This window comes from Neovison vison, chromosome 2 (assembly GCF_020171115.1).
Source record: "Neovison vison isolate M4711 chromosome 2, ASM_NN_V1, whole genome shotgun sequence".
NCBI classification, from domain to species: Eukaryota; Metazoa; Chordata; class Mammalia; order Carnivora; family Mustelidae; genus Neogale; species Neogale vison.
The window spans coordinates 12,426,416-12,441,010 of NC_058092.1; the positions used below are offsets into that span (position 1 = coordinate 12,426,416).

Sequence of the window (14,595 nt, forward strand, 5' to 3'; positions counted from 1 at the left end):
CCTCTGGGGCTGGAGTTCATCTGCAGGCCAGAAGGGAAGAAGGGGGTTATCCTAGTGGGCCCACCAGCGTCCCCAGGGTCTCTGGGCACTGAGCCAAGGGGAAGGTCTGTGGTGGCACAGGTTTTCTGGGAAGATGGGGTTATAGCTCTGCAGTTGCTGGTTTTCTGGGTTAATGATTTATGGGGGATGGGGGCTGGGCTTTTTCCGGCGCCTTCCTGCGCTCGGGCAGCTGCTGGGGAAGGCGTGGGAGAGTGGGTGAGCTGGAGTGCACAGACTGAGCCAATGACCCCTCTCTGCTTGTTGAAACTTTGCCCTCGAACTCCATCTAATTAGGTTTCTGGCCTTTTTTCACAGGTGAGCGGCTGGGACGGTGCTGGTTTGAGCTGGACCCTGTCTGATGGCTTCCTCCAGCCCTCCTCCGCAGACTGCTACAGGTACCGTACCCCAGGTTTCCTGCGCGGCCCTCCTCAGGTCGGGCCGCGGGGCTGGTGGTGGGCACAAGTTCTGGAGCAGGCTGAGCCTGCCTGTGAATCCTGCTCTGCCACCGGCTAGCTGTGCCCCCTTGGGCAGGTGACTGCCTCCTGCTGCCTCAGTTTCCTTGTCTGCAACATGGAAGTCATAATCTCCTTCTCCAAGAGGAGGCTGTAGACGAGGGATGGTTCTTTACCTGAGATCCCCTGGAGATTTTAAGCTTTTTTTTTTTTTAATTTTATTTATTTATTTGAGAGGGTGGGCGAGAGAGAGAGAGCACAAGCAGGGGCAGGGACACGGAGAGGGAGAAGCAGATTCCCCACTGAGCTGGGAGCCTGATGCGGGGCTCGATCCCAGGACCTCGAGATCGTGATATGAGCTAAAGGCAGAGGCTTAACGGACTGAGCCTCCCAGGCGGCCCTGCAGATTTTAAACTTTTAAGAGCACAACCCACAGACATGACAACAGGAGTGACGTGCTTGGGGGTGGTGAGGGTTGCGGGGAAGGGCCGGGTCATCAGCAGGGCAGTGTTGTCAGAGTTATGGGCCGCCTGACTTTGGATCGTCCTCTGGGGGCGCGGAGAGCAGACAGGTGGCCAGTAAAGGCTTTTCCACCAGCACAGCCCTGCTGCCGACACTGTGCACTTAGTCGAGCGACTTGGTGTCTGCATGGCTTTGCTTCCTCGCCCATAAACATGGGGACAGTAATGACACCCTCTGGGGTGCTATCGCAAGGCTTAACCACGGAAAGTGCTGGTGTGTGGTAATCAATTGCTCCATGAACAGGAGCTGTTATGCCTGTGGGTGTCGCAGGACAGGGGGCTGATGCTCTGCTCTGAGCCCGGGGCGGAGACCATGAGGGGCCCACTTTCTCCCCGAGCCTTCGTGTTCTTCTCCGAAGGGTGGGGGACCCACACAGTGAAGTCGTCTTCATGGCACACGGGTGGCTTCTCAGGTCTCCTGCCTCTGGGTTGGCTGTCCCTGGGCTGGGCCAGCTCTGGTCTAGCTGCCTGTCCAGATGGGCGGGAAGGGCTCAGTTCAGCCCTCAATTATCTAGGGAGGGAACTCCTGATTTTTCCTTCTGATAAGGAGCCTTGTCTGGACCGCCCAGTCTTAGGAGCACGGGAACAGAGCTGTGGGGAACAAGGGCATCTCCTGATGTGTGACTGTGACTTGGGTCCCAGGAGGCTCCCTGCTCTGTCTCCTGCTGTGGGCATTTTGCACCCTTTCTCCTATTCACCAAAAAGTGAGGGGCACCTGGGTGGCTCAGTGGGTTAAGCCTCTGCTTTCGGCTCAGTTCATGATCTCAGGGTCCTGGGATCGAGCCCCGCACTGGGCTCTCTGCCCAGCAGGGAGCCTGCTTCCCCTCTCTCTCTCTCTGCCAGCTTGTGATCTCTCCCTCTCTGTCAGATAAATAAATAAAATCTTAAAAAAAAAAAGTGAGAACAAAATGACCTTATGATTACATCAGCTCAGTTCCATTCAACAAACATCTGACCTTTATTGTTCCAGTTGTATTTGATATTGCTGGCTGGTATCATGTGCTTGAAAAGGGCTTTCTGCCATTTGCTGATGGTTGGAGAACTTCCTGCGGCCTTACCACGTAGAATTCAAATTCCCCCAAACACCTCTTCATGGTCCTACGGCTGCCAGCCTCTTTGCTTATCATGTCTTCGGCTCCCCTGGGTTCCAGGCCGCGTGTTCTCCCCTTCTGCTGTGGCTGCAGCCTGGGGTACCAGCCCCCGTCGTGAGCCTGGCAGACCTTTATTCATCCTGCGAGGCTCTGTGCAGGGGCGGCCCCGTGCCCAGCGTTGTGCCAGCCCCGGCCAGCGCAAGCCCCCGGATGTCCCTGGGCACAGCTCAGGCCCTGGGGTTCCAGGCTCATCTCTTGCCGTATTTGCCTGCCTCTCCCTGCAGTGAGCTCCTTGACACTGAGGGGCCGAGACTTACTCCTCTTTGAACCTCCTGGCCCTGGGGCCTGCTGGGAACAGTCCCCTGGATGCAGACGTGACTATGACCGTCTTGCCTGATGTCCCTCCACACAGTCCAGGGCCGGGGGCTCTGTGGCTGGGCCTGTGCCTGGGAAGGCCAGTGCATTTCCCCCAGAGCCCGGGTTGGGGCTCGGACTCATGGCAGTCACCATAATAATCGTAAGCATAACAAAGATAATGGTAACACCACGGCCGGCCCTGACAATGGGTGGGACCATTATTGGCAATGAGCCTGGGCCTCACACCTGGCTATCTCACGCTTCGCTCCCAACACCTGTTGGTTCATTCTGCCTTCTCCCTCCTGTCCCCTGTCTGGGCCTCCCAGCAAACCCGAGAGCCGGTCGCTATTCCTGTCCTCATTATAGGTCAGTAAGCTGCAGCCAGGGGGCTACTGAGACCCTGTGTTCATAGGTCGGCATCTAGGAGAGCTGGGGTTGGAGCCTGGTGGTCTGAATGACTCCCTGGTCACCACTTGATACCGGCCAGGCACATGGGGTCCCCACTGTGACTCAGGCCGATTTAAGTACGAGGGACCAAGGACACTGAGGCTCCTGGGGTCAGGGTGCATCTATGTGTGGTGTCAAGAAAATAATCGGTGGGGGACTTTGTAGTCTCATTCCACCATTTTTAAACTTATTTTGTTTTTGTTTTTTTTTTTTTTCAAGATTTAGAGTATGTGCGCGTGAGAGGGAGCTGGGGAGAGGGGCAGAGGGAGAGTGAGAGAAGCAGGCTCCCTGCTGAGTGGGGAGCCTGACGTAGGGCTCCATCCCAGGACCCTGAGATCCTGACCTGAGCCGAAACCAAGAGTTGGATGCTTCACCAACAGAGCCACCCCGGTGCTCCAGTGTTTTTAAACTTTTAAAACCACAACCCACAGGGGCGCCTGTGTGACTCCATTGGTTAACTGTCTGCCTTCAGCTCAGGTCATGATCCCGGGGTCCTAGGATTGAGCCCTGCATCAGGCCCCTTGCTCTGTGGGAAGCCTGCTTCTCCCTCTGCCTGCTGCTCCCCCTGCTTGTGTTCCTTCTCTCTCTCTCTCTGTCAAATGAATGAATGAAATCTTTAAAAAATAATAAAATAAAACCACAACCCACAGGCATGAGAACAGGAGTGTGCACACACATGTGTATGTGTGTGTGTGTGTGTGTGTTTTCAGCAAAGACTTACTGTGCACCTACCATGTGCCGCACACTGGAGTGTAACAGTGAGCAGGACAGACTGGAATCCTTCATGAGCTCACATTCTCGTTAGGACACAGTAAAATGCATGAAAGTGTCAGCCATCACCACTGACGAGGGCCATAGACAAAAGTAGAGTAGGCAGGGCCATCAGGGAGTCCAAGGGTGTCTCTGTGGGCTGTTTTGGTCATCTGGAGATGACCTAGAGTAAAGACCTGAAGGAGGTGAGAGCAGGAGAAGATCCCTGGGGAAGAGCATTCTGGACCTCAGGATGGAAGGTGCAAAGGTCCTGAGGCTAGAGCACATCTGGCACATTCATGGTGCACCAGGGAGACCAGTGTGGCTGCTGTGGCGTGAGCGAGGGGAGAGCGGTGGAAGATTCGACACCCCCTGTAGGTCACAAAAACAATTATTCCGGCTTCCAACTCAACCCCTGGATTTCCTTTATTAGTTCATCATCTCAGGGCCTGGTGTCCAAGGGCTCAGCCAGCTTCTGGAAGCAGCAGGGCTCAGTGGAGAATGTAGAATGGGAACGAAGACAGAACGAGCTCTGAGCTGGCTCCGCACTTACTCGATGTAAGATTGTGAGTGTGTCACTTCGCTGCTTGAATCTCTGTGGCCTCGTCTGTCCAGTGGGGGTGGTCGTGAGGCTTAGACCAGGAGATGCGTGGGGCTCATTTCAACCTTCTCAACCAGGGTTTGTGTCTCTGACTTGGGGAAGGAGCTTCAGCCACCGGCCACATCACTGTCTGTCGATGTTGGCCTGAGCTGTCCCCAGAGCTCCCAGGAGGAGAGGGGGGCCCCCACTCAGAGACCCCCATCTGGTGGGGAGGAAGCCTGAGCTCTGGGCTTCAGCTGCACTCCAGTAGCTGGGGAAGGGATCTGAGATCGGCCCAGGCATACAAACAAGCAAAAACACATTCTCACAGGTTATACGGGGAGGAATGGACACGTAGAAAACAAGGGGCTGCAACAGAGGGGGGCCATGGCGGGGGCGGGGCTCTGCTTCAGTTGAGCTTTGATGGACAGCAGGAGGGCACAGCTGGGCCTGGAATCTGGGGGCGCAGGCTCCTCGCCCCGCCCAGCAGGTCTGCGCCCTGGTCCCTGCAAAACGGCTTCCTTTGGGCTCCGAACACCCAGGCAGCTGTGTTTCATGTGGCTGGGCTGTGTGCAGGACAAGTGTGTACGCTCACTTACACGTGGGAAAAGCACGCAGGCACGCACACGAAGGGAAGGACGCACGCAGGTGTGTGCTCACGCACGCAGGTGTGTGCTCACACACACACGCGCAGGTGCAATGAAAAAGCCTCCTTGCTGACAAATGGGGAAAGAGGAAACATGAAAGGTGTACATCCAACCAGGATTTGCTCCCTTCTCTCGGTCTACTGCTGACCTCCTTAAAGCCCTCACCAACCACAGGTCACCCTTTAGAGAACAGGGAGGCCAGCCGGCCCGGGGAAGGGGTCTCCTCGAGTCCCTGGGAACTGCCGTCACGCTGTCCCTCAGGCCCACAGCAACTCCCCGTGGTAGCCATCGCCTTTGACCAAACCAAACCCCAGACCCTGCTTCTGCTAACTCCTCCCTTTCAGGAGATCAGCTGGTTCCGGGAGGCCCCGGCCCCTCCCCCGAGGCGGAGGACGACCCTGGAGAAGCTTTTGAGTTTGACGACAGTGACGATGACGAGGACACCAGCGCTGGCCTGGGTGTCCCAGGCGTTGCTCCAGAGAAGGACATCGAGGACGCCCCACTGATCCACTTGGACTCCGCCCCCATCACTGGTAAGGTGTTTTTGGGAGCCTTGGGTCCTCCCATTTCCGGGCCTCTGGGGCTACAGAAAGCCGCGAGCCTGGTGGAAGCTCCAGGCTCCCAGGGATGCCTCCCAGCCGCTCCACTGTCCCCAGAAGCAGGAAGGGAAAAACCACTGAGAAATTGCATTCCAAGGCTTCCCTCGGGAACTGGAGATTCCAAGCGTTCCTGCAGCGTCTGGCTTACTTTGACACATCAGTCATGGATGTGGTGGGCCCCTTGTTGGGCTTGGGGCACAGTCGCTGCCCAGGGCTTGTGTCTCCGAAGCCCCTCTTCCCTGGCAGCTTCTCCAAGGGAGTCACACCAGCTGGAGAAGCCAGCCCGCAGGCATCCAGGTGGCCCTAGGGGTGGGAGCGCCCTGATAAGGTGGTGTTAAATGGCAGCTTCTGGGCTCTTGGGTTGTGTCATCTGGGAGAGACTGGGGACCGGCCTGGCAGGAACTTCCTGCAGGCTTGGGGACAAGGGGCTCCTTGAGGAGCTGGGGGTGGGGGGCAGGGTCAGAGCAGGCAGGGCGGCTGATTCCGGTTGGAGTTGGGACGTGGGCCACAGTGGTGGGAGGGGAGGTGGTGCAGGTAGGACAGGTAGGGGAGCTTAATGACAGCGCAGTGGCGGGGGAGGGGGGAGGGAGACAGGAACCCAGCAGGCACCCAGGTTGGCCCAGGCCCCGTCTCCGGCACCCCAGGGAGGCTGGGAAAAGGGGGCGGGGATGGATTGAGTCCATAGGGACCAGCCTATGGTCTGACGGGCTCTTCTCTGCTCTCTTCCCACAGACCCAGACCCAGCAGCCTCACCACCCCAGACACAGTAAGTGAGCCTTCGCTTTGGTGATTGGAGAAAGAGGAGACAGGCAGGAGGTGTGGAGGAGGGTGGTGCTGTCCCCAGGATCACTCGGGCTTTGGCTGAAGCTCCATCAGCGCTTCTCTCCCTCTGTGGCCTCCTCAGCCAGCTTGGGGATGGGCTGCACGTCTGCGGCCTGGGCGCCGTAAAATCAGAGGCCTCTCAGGGTTTTGCTCACTGCTGCTTACTGCCTGGCTTTGGGGACCTGTGTGCTTAGAGAGTGGTGGGCCTGGCTTTAAATCCTGGCCACCCTGGCAGGGGAAGGGGGCTCCTTTGTCCCCTGGTGTGCTGAACCGGGGGGCCTGATTCTCAGGCTGGTGTCACCCAGCGGGAAAGCCCAGAAATGCAGTTTCCCGCCCCGGGTCCCTGGAGCCAAGGCAGATCTGGACTCTAGGGTCGGAGTCCCTGTATTTGCCATCTGGAGTGGGTGGGCCCTGGGAAGGTTTCTGCTGGGCCAGAGATAGGGATCGGCCTCTTGTCCCTGGCCGGGCCTGCCCACCTTCTCCTTGTGAGTCCTGGAGGCCAGGCTGGGTGTCTGGCTAGTGCTGGTGCAGTGCTGGGGTGGTCACTGATGGCTCGGAGAGCTGGGGTCATATCGTGCTGTTATTACCAGCCCTGCTGGTCAGATAGCTCAGAGAGTGTTTCTGGGAGAGGGGCACAGCCTCTGCCTTGAACCCACTGCCCACTCAGCTGTCCCTGGACTCGAGCTAGGGCAGCCCCAGCTCCCTTCCTGGCCACAGTGGGGTGTGAGCTCTGGAGGTTCAAATCCCCACCTAGCCCCTCCCTAGCTGGGTTGCTTTGGGCTGCCTGGGAACCTCTCTGAGCCCCAGTTTCCCTGTTTGTGTGATGGAAGTAATACCCATCTAGGAGCATTGTGGGGAGCGAGAGAGGCTGATCAAAGGACGAACCAGATGTGTACCCTGAGTTCATTTCCACTCCGCCTCCTGTCCTTACTGGGTGTTTCCAGTGATGGGGCAGGAGGGACGGAGTCCCTGTGCTTGGAGCGTCTGCCTCTCAGGGTCTGGATTGCAGGGTGGCTTGAATAAATGTACCTTTGAGTTCCCTTACTGGGCCAACACTGGATCTTGGCAGGAGTTCTCTGGAGCCTCCCTGCCTGCCTTTAGTTTCTCAGATGTGGAGATTGGGAGCAGGACTTGTCCAAGGCCACACGGTGAGATGCTGGCAGCCGTGGACTCCTCGTCCAGTGCTCTCTGTGTCTCCTGGCTGCACCCTTCCTCCCAGATCTCTGTTTACTTCAGTTCCAGCTTCTTCCCTGGGTGGTGATTTTCCACTCCGGAGTCTTCTGGGGGAAGAACCATTCAGATCTCCAGCCTTCTCCTTGTTATCCAAGAGAAAGGGAAACAAAAAAAATTGCTTTCTTTTCTTTTTCTTTTTTTAATTTTTTTTTCAGAGTTTCCTAAAGGTAGTCACTAAGCAAACACTGTTTTGAAAAAGCAAATCACCCACTGGAAGCCATTTCACCAAATCTTCCTGCATTTCCCCCCCTGGCCCCTGCCTGGAGGTTTGGAAGTGGCCCTGGCCTTTGCCTGGCTGCCTACCTGGCCTCTGGGGGCTCCTGATGATCCCAGATCTTGGCAGAGCTGCAGGCCCTGGGGGGTCTCACCCCCATCAGGACACTCACTCCCAGCTAGGGAGGGATGCAGGGTCGGTCGCATCCCACGTCCCCACAGGTGAGCCGCCAGGCAGGAGCATGTTGGGGAAGAGAGGCCTGGAGTCCGGGTCCTGGGACACCTGGGAACTTGGGCTCCGAGCCACAGGGAGCTGGCTTCAAGTCTTCCTCTGTGCTGGCTGCGCGTCTTTGAGCAAGTGGCTGCCTGTCCCGAGCCTCACTCCTGATCAGTAACGAGGGCATAATCAGCCTCCTTTCTTGCGGGACTCCGGGAGGCGTATGTGAGTTACTAGTTACCCCGCGCTCAGCTGGCCCGAGCCAGCTGCTCCAGATGTATTTGCTGTTGTTACTCTGGGTCCCGATTCAGATGTGGTTTTAGAGGGAGCTGCTTGGTACCCTAGTAGTCAGACAAACCCGGGTCTGACCTGGTTCTCGCGGCCGGCTGCCCCACCTCTCTGAGTCTGCCCAGGGAAGTGAGTCAGCCCTGTGGGGCGGCAGTGACGGGGCCGTCATAGGCTGACTGAACGTCCGGGTACCTCAGCAGGGGCATCGGGTCTGAGTCCAACTTTGAGGCCTGTGGACTCCGCTGTCCCTGTGCCTGCTCGGCTGGGGGAGGCAGCCAGGCTGCTGTGGGGCGTCTGTGAGGAGCCCCTGGGGTGATTTGAGGGTCAGGCCACACGGCTCAACTATCCAAGGAGCAAGCATGGCGGGGAGGTCACGTCCGTCCCTGCTGCTGGGCAAGGGAAACCTACCAAGGTGGCTTTCTCTTGGGTGCTTTCTCTTTCCGCAAGACACATCTGGTGCCAGGTAACAACAGCAACAGCAAAGATAATAGTAACGAGAATGATCGCGTTTACTCTGTCCCCCGGGGCTCCGTGCCCAGTCCCACAGATGCCTCTCTGCTGCCACATCCGTGGCACAGGTGGGGAAGCTGAGGCTCAGGGAGGCGTGGCGGCCAGGGTTCCATACGGAGAGGGCCCGTTCATTCAGAACAGGGGCTGGAACCTGGGCCTCTGTCCATGGGGGTGGGTGTTTGACTGCGGCGCTGCCCTCCAGGGACGTGCTGGGGACTCCCAGTCTGGACTCAGGACCTCAGACTTTGGCTCTTGGTGGGGGAGGGGTGCGGCCGGCTGCATAGGGACCATCGGGCTGTGTGTGTGTTTCCTGGGGGGAGCATTTTGCCTGCTAAGAGATTTAACTTTGCCTCCTACTTCTGAGGAGAGTCGTTTGCAAACAGTTGGTCAGAAACCCTAGAGCAGAGTGGCCTCAGCCTGTGATCCTGGGCGAGGCCCCTTCCCTTAAAATGGGAACAGAGTAGAAGCAGCCCCCTCTGCTCTGGGTGGAGCGCTTCCCCCCCACCCCGCCCCCGCACGCTGGCTCCCTGGAGCGCCCGTGTTTAGGGTAGGGGTGTGAGGTCTTATATTTGCTGCTGGTTTAGCACACTGCTTAGGGGAGTACCGAAGGCATTGTGTTGCATGAATCACGGGCCCTGGAGGACAGACGGACGAATGGGGTCTGTAAGGCAACTTCCAGTGTCTCTATGAAGAGGAGGAGGAGGAGGAACAGTGTGGAAATGGGGTCTCGGAACTCTGGCACTGATGGGGGCTGGGATGGAGGCCGGTGGGAGGCAGGCTCCTAGTGGCCGGATGGCCCGTCCCACCGATGCTGGCAGAGTCGGCGAGCTAAGAGCACGTGCTTGTGATCCTCTTTCCCGGCACCGCAGCCCCAAGAGATGGGGTGACCCGTCTTGCCACTGGAGCGTGGCCATGGGGGGCCGGTTGTGCCCTGGGGGACTCAGATGCGCATGCGCTCAAGCACTCTGCCCTCACGCTGGGGGCGTCTGGCTGGAGAAGCAGCCAGAGCACCAGCGGTTGCTGGAACGAGGGCGTGTGGGTCGCTGGCTTCCTGTGTTTTCCCTGGACTCAGGCCCGCATCTCTTCCCTCTGAGGGCACCGGCCCCCTCTGAAGTTGTTTGCTTTTCCTGTCCAGTTGTCCTGCCACCCCCAGAAGGCCCCCTGCAGCCTGAGTGTTTCCTGCCGGGTCAGGCTTCTGGCTCCTGTCCGGGCTGCAGGGATTCTTACCGGCTCCCGGGATGTGCCTGTCCTGCCCCGTCCTGGGTATCTAGCTAAGATGGGCTGGTCAGGGTCTCTCACCTGGGCCTGGACTCTGGGGAAGCAGCTGGGCAGTGGATTCCTGGAAGTGCCGAGAAGCCCTGTCCTCTCTGGACGCATCAGGCCCGGCTCAGGGAAGCAGCATTCGGACAGAATGGAAACAGAATGGAGGGCCTGTGGCTTCTGAGGCCCCTGGGTGTGGGGGGCATGTGGGTCTTGCGGGGGACAGCTGGACAGAGCCGGAGTGCCCCCAGCCCTGGAGGAACTTCTCGCTGGCAAAGTCAGTCACCGGCTTGTTACTCAGGGCTTTTCAGATGGCCAGAGCCCCAGCATGGAGTTGTTTGCAATCCCAGGCTTGCCCTTAATCTCACTGTTTCTGCCAATCTGGAGCATTTCTGGCCTCCTGTGTCCTGTCCTGGGGGCGGTCCATGTGGGGCCTGGATCTCTGCAGCCACAGGATGGTAAGCCGTAGCCTCAGCCATCCCTCATCCCTAGTGCCCGGCCCAAAGAAGTCCCAGTACTAATAGCTTACATGTGCATGACTTTATAGTTTCTCTGGTCCTTTCCACACATCTCACTGTGGGTCTCACAGCTGTGGTGGGCAGGGTAATGCAACCCCCTCCCACCCCTGCACCAAGTGCCATGTCCTAACCCCCAGCACCCGTGAACCTGTTACGGTCTATGGGAAAGGGATTTGGCAGATGCAAGATCTGAGAGGGGGAGATTGTCCTGGATTCTCCAGGTGGGCGCAGTGGAATCACATGGGTCCTTATGAGACAGGCAGGGGCGTCCATGTCAGAGGGAGATCGAAAGAGGCCATGCTGATGGCGTTGGAGATAGAGGAGGGGCCCTAAGTCAGGGGATACTGGCTGCTTCCGGAGGCTGGAAAAAGCCGAGGGAATGGCTTCTCCCCAGCGCCCCCCGAAGAGCAGAGCCCTGCCAACACCTTGCTTTTACCCTAGGGGAAACCGTTTTAAACGTCTGATCTCTACAACCACAGGATAATTCACCTGTGTTGTGATTTGTCGTAGTAGCAATAAGGAGACGAATGCAGCTGGAAAGGGGGCACTGTTATGGATCCTACTGTGCAGACCCAGAGGGGTGCAGCCCCTGGTGCGGGGCTGGTGGCCCCTGAGCTCACAGCCAGAGGACAGGGCTCCGTTTGCCCTCCCCCTGCAGCCCTCCTGGCCTGCCCAGGCTGGTGCCGGGGCCGCCCTTGGCCAGTATTCCACTGACTGGCTGGCTGGCTGGGAGCCCCTCGCCCTTCACCTCCGTCCTCCGTCGCTCCATCAGCTTTGCCGAGTGCCTCTGAGGCGCCAGGCCCCGCGGTGACCCAGCAGACGGTCCCTGCCCTTGGGGGAGGGGGCGCCCCCATTCTGTGCCTGGCTGTGTCATTTTTGTGGGTCCTGCCCCGTTCTTCAAGTTCTACGTGCCTTACCTCGTTTACCCTCAGGACACCCTCAGAGGCGGGCCCAGGGATAATGCCCGCTTCACAGATGCAAAACCAGGTCAGAGGGAACATGGTGTCAGCCTCGTGTCATCGCAGAGCTGAGGTGAGGCAGAGCCGGGCCTGAACCCACTAGGCTGGGCTTCCAGAACTGGTGTTTAACCCGCTGAGGTCTGCCTCACCGATCTGGTTTGGATCCCATCCGCCCTACACCTGAGCTCTGCAACCCGGGACGTGTGGGCGGCCTTACCTGCCTAACCCTCCCCTTCCTCCCTGTAAAGTGGGACAGACCAGCTGCCGGTGCCGTCAGGGGAGGAAATGAGACACAGGGACTGGATGCCTGGCCACAGAGCTGCTCTCCGTGGCTGTCCCCAAAGGGTGCTTGTATGTCTGGGGCCGACCCCAGGGCGCGCAGGACCCAGGCTGGCCAGCGTGCTGTTTAATGTTTCCAGAGATGCGTGTCCTTCCTCTTTTTCTTTCTTGGAACAGGCACACATATTTGTTGTAGAAAAATAAGAAAGTACAGAAGATGATTGACTCAGTCGAGCTTTAATCCCACGACGGTGCGTCCCTGTCGGGCTTCAGGGCTGTGCGGGTTCGGCAAGGACATATCGTTTTTTAGAACTGTGGTTTTATCGCACGTGCGGTTTCGTGGCTCGTTTTCTGTCCTCGTTGCAGATCATGAGCATTTTCCTGTGAGAACCTGCATGAATTAGTGCTGGGAGAGCGGTGCCTGCCACCATCTGACCTGAGCGCCGAGCCTGGGGTCCTCCAACGTCAGGGAGGCGCGTGCACCCCGGGGCGGAAGGCCAGAGGCAGGGTCTGGGTGGGTATCCGTGGCTGTGTGTCCAGAGGGGTGTCCCCTGGGGCCCTTGACGCTCGCTCCTCAGGGAGGACTGTGCTGTGGATAGCAAGTCGGGGGGCCCTCCCCAGACTTCCCCTGGCGTCACCTCACTACCCACTCAGGAAGTGGGTTTGTGACCATGTAGGGGGTGGCCCGGGACAGACGGACTGGGTCCCGGCACCCTTCGGTGGGAGGTGCATGGCCGGGCTGTGGCTGTGAGGAGACCCATGTGTGCAGACTGGGGGTGCTGCCATGTGCCCTTCCCCACCCCCCACTGGAGACCCTGTGCCTGGAGCAGGGATGGAGAGGAAGTAGCGTATCAAGAGCATGTGTCAAGCACCAGATCCCCTACTAAGTATTTCAAGTGCTTTCTTGATTTCCTCCTTAGCCGCACCCTGGGAGGGAGGCCGTGTTGCCCCATTTCACAGATGAGTTATCTCGTGAATCCTCACAGCAAGGAACAGAAGCTGTTACTCACCCCTCGGCACCTGTCCTGGCAGAGCCAAGGGGCAGAGCGGTGGTTTTGTCCCCGGTCTGTCCGCTCTGGAACAAAGTCTTCACCCCTCAATCCTGTGAGCCTGGTTCTTGACCCTGGCCTCACAGGGGGGCAGCGGGGTTTAGAAACACTGATCCAGGGCAGGTACCTCCCAACCACCGGCTCAGAATCTCAGGGCAGGGGCCCTGGCCGGTACCTGCTGGGAGCTTTTCGGGTGACGGCAGACACAGCTGCTTTGAGCCGTCTGACCAGACGATCTTTAAGGCCCTTCCAGCCTTCACGTGTTACGTAAACTGGAAAGCGGCCAGAGCTGAAAAGACATCTGGCAGTGGGGTTAATCTGGGTTTCATACTTGTCTTTCTTTTGTGTCTCTTGGACGTGGGGATAGTGGCAGATTTCTGGAGGGGTGACATTCTGCGTAGGACCGTCCTGGGCAAGCCCCGCTGTCCAGGCCTGATTCTGGTCCTTTCTCTTCCCCAAAGGTGGGATTTCTTCCTCCTTTACATTTTTCATTCCTTGTGCTGGAAAAGGCTCTGGGATGCCCCGTGTGTGCCTGAGGGTGTCCGGGTGCATGAGCACAGGGGTGTGAGCCCAACCTGCCAGGAATCCTCAGGCCGTTCGAGTTTGGGGGGTCGTCCCTGCTGTGTGGCCCCCAGGAAAGGCACCCTGTGGAATCTGCCATCCAGAAAGATTCACTAAGAAAATGGGGCCTGGACCAGCAGCTGTGGGGCTGGGGCACGGCTCTTCTCTGGACTGGAGCTTTCATCTAACACAGGCTAGGTTGGGCATCCGCCATCACTGAGTGTGGCTCCCGGAATGGGGCGGCCAGGACAGAGCGGGTCCCCACTCTCACAGGGTGTTCACTCCCCTCTCATCCCTGGCTTTTCCCTGTAGAGCAAGGAGGTGGGCACAGAGGGCACCTGGAGCTGCATGGTGGCCTTCCAGAGTGCTTGACCTCAGTCTGGTGGACAGGGGACACTGGTCTTGGGGGACCGGGAGGCATACTTTCTTCTGTCTCCCGTCCACTGGTTTTCAGCAAACTCCCTGTTTTCTGCTCCTCTCCGTGGGCTTGGCTCCTTTCCCCTGCATTTTGGGGGCAATGGGCTCACCTTGTGAGACTGCTGTCATCTCAGTGGCGGGCCTTATTCGGGTACGCCTGGAAGGTGCAGGAAGTCCAGATAAGCGTGAGATAAATGGCCTCTTAATGGCCTTTTCTGGCTCTTTGGTTATCGGGAACCTTTGGGGAGGCCCCCGGAGTGTGTGTTCTCAGCAGAATTGATGCCGGGCAGCAGCTGGGAGAGGCTGCCTTCTGGTGGATGTAAAGTGGGGCGGTGGCCTCGCTGGGCGGTGGGAAGGGGCAAGGGGAAGAAAGCGCCCCCAGCCTCATTGCTTGCCAAGTCCTGCTTTCCCTTGCCTGAGAGGTCTGTCTGCAGGGGAGACACCTGCTGGGGGCTGGGGGGCAGCGGAACCGCTTTTCCAGAGCTGGGCTTTGCAGGCCAGGCAGGCGACTTGGGGCAAGGCACTTTGCTCTTCTGGATCTCTGTTTTCTCCTCTGTAAAATAGTCACGATAATACATGCACTGGTGCTCACGGGTCCTCCTCGGGCGTTCAGCACGGCCCAGGGCCCAGGGCAGGTACCAGCCAAGTGTGGGGCAGGGGTGGGGGGTGGTCTGAGCCTGAGAAGGCCTGTGCACCTGTTGGCCCTGGCCCTTGCCTGCCCTCGGGGCTCCCCTTCTGTTTGTCTCAGCCATGGAGGCAGCGGGGGCTGTCACGAAGGTGGTTTCT

The 14,595-nt window shown here is 58.5% G+C and overlaps 1 protein-coding gene across 4 annotated transcripts in view; it reads left to right on the forward strand.

Annotated features, from left to right (window-relative positions):
• The first annotated feature begins 353 nt into the window (after positions 1-353).
• Positions 354-14,595, forward strand: part of ARHGEF10L (Rho guanine nucleotide exchange factor 10 like) — a 100,796-nt gene continuing 86,554 nt past the window's right edge. For all 4 annotated transcript variants that reach the window (XM_044237273.1, XM_044237274.1, XM_044237275.1 and 1 more), the window contains exons 1-3: positions 354-434; positions 5,229-5,417; positions 6,216-6,249. In XM_044237273.1, the coding sequence (XP_044093208.1) occupies positions 398-434; positions 5,229-5,417; positions 6,216-6,249 (260 nt within the window). In that variant the 5' untranslated portion in view covers positions 354-397. The remainder of the gene's footprint in view (positions 435-5,228; positions 5,418-6,215; positions 6,250-14,595) is intronic.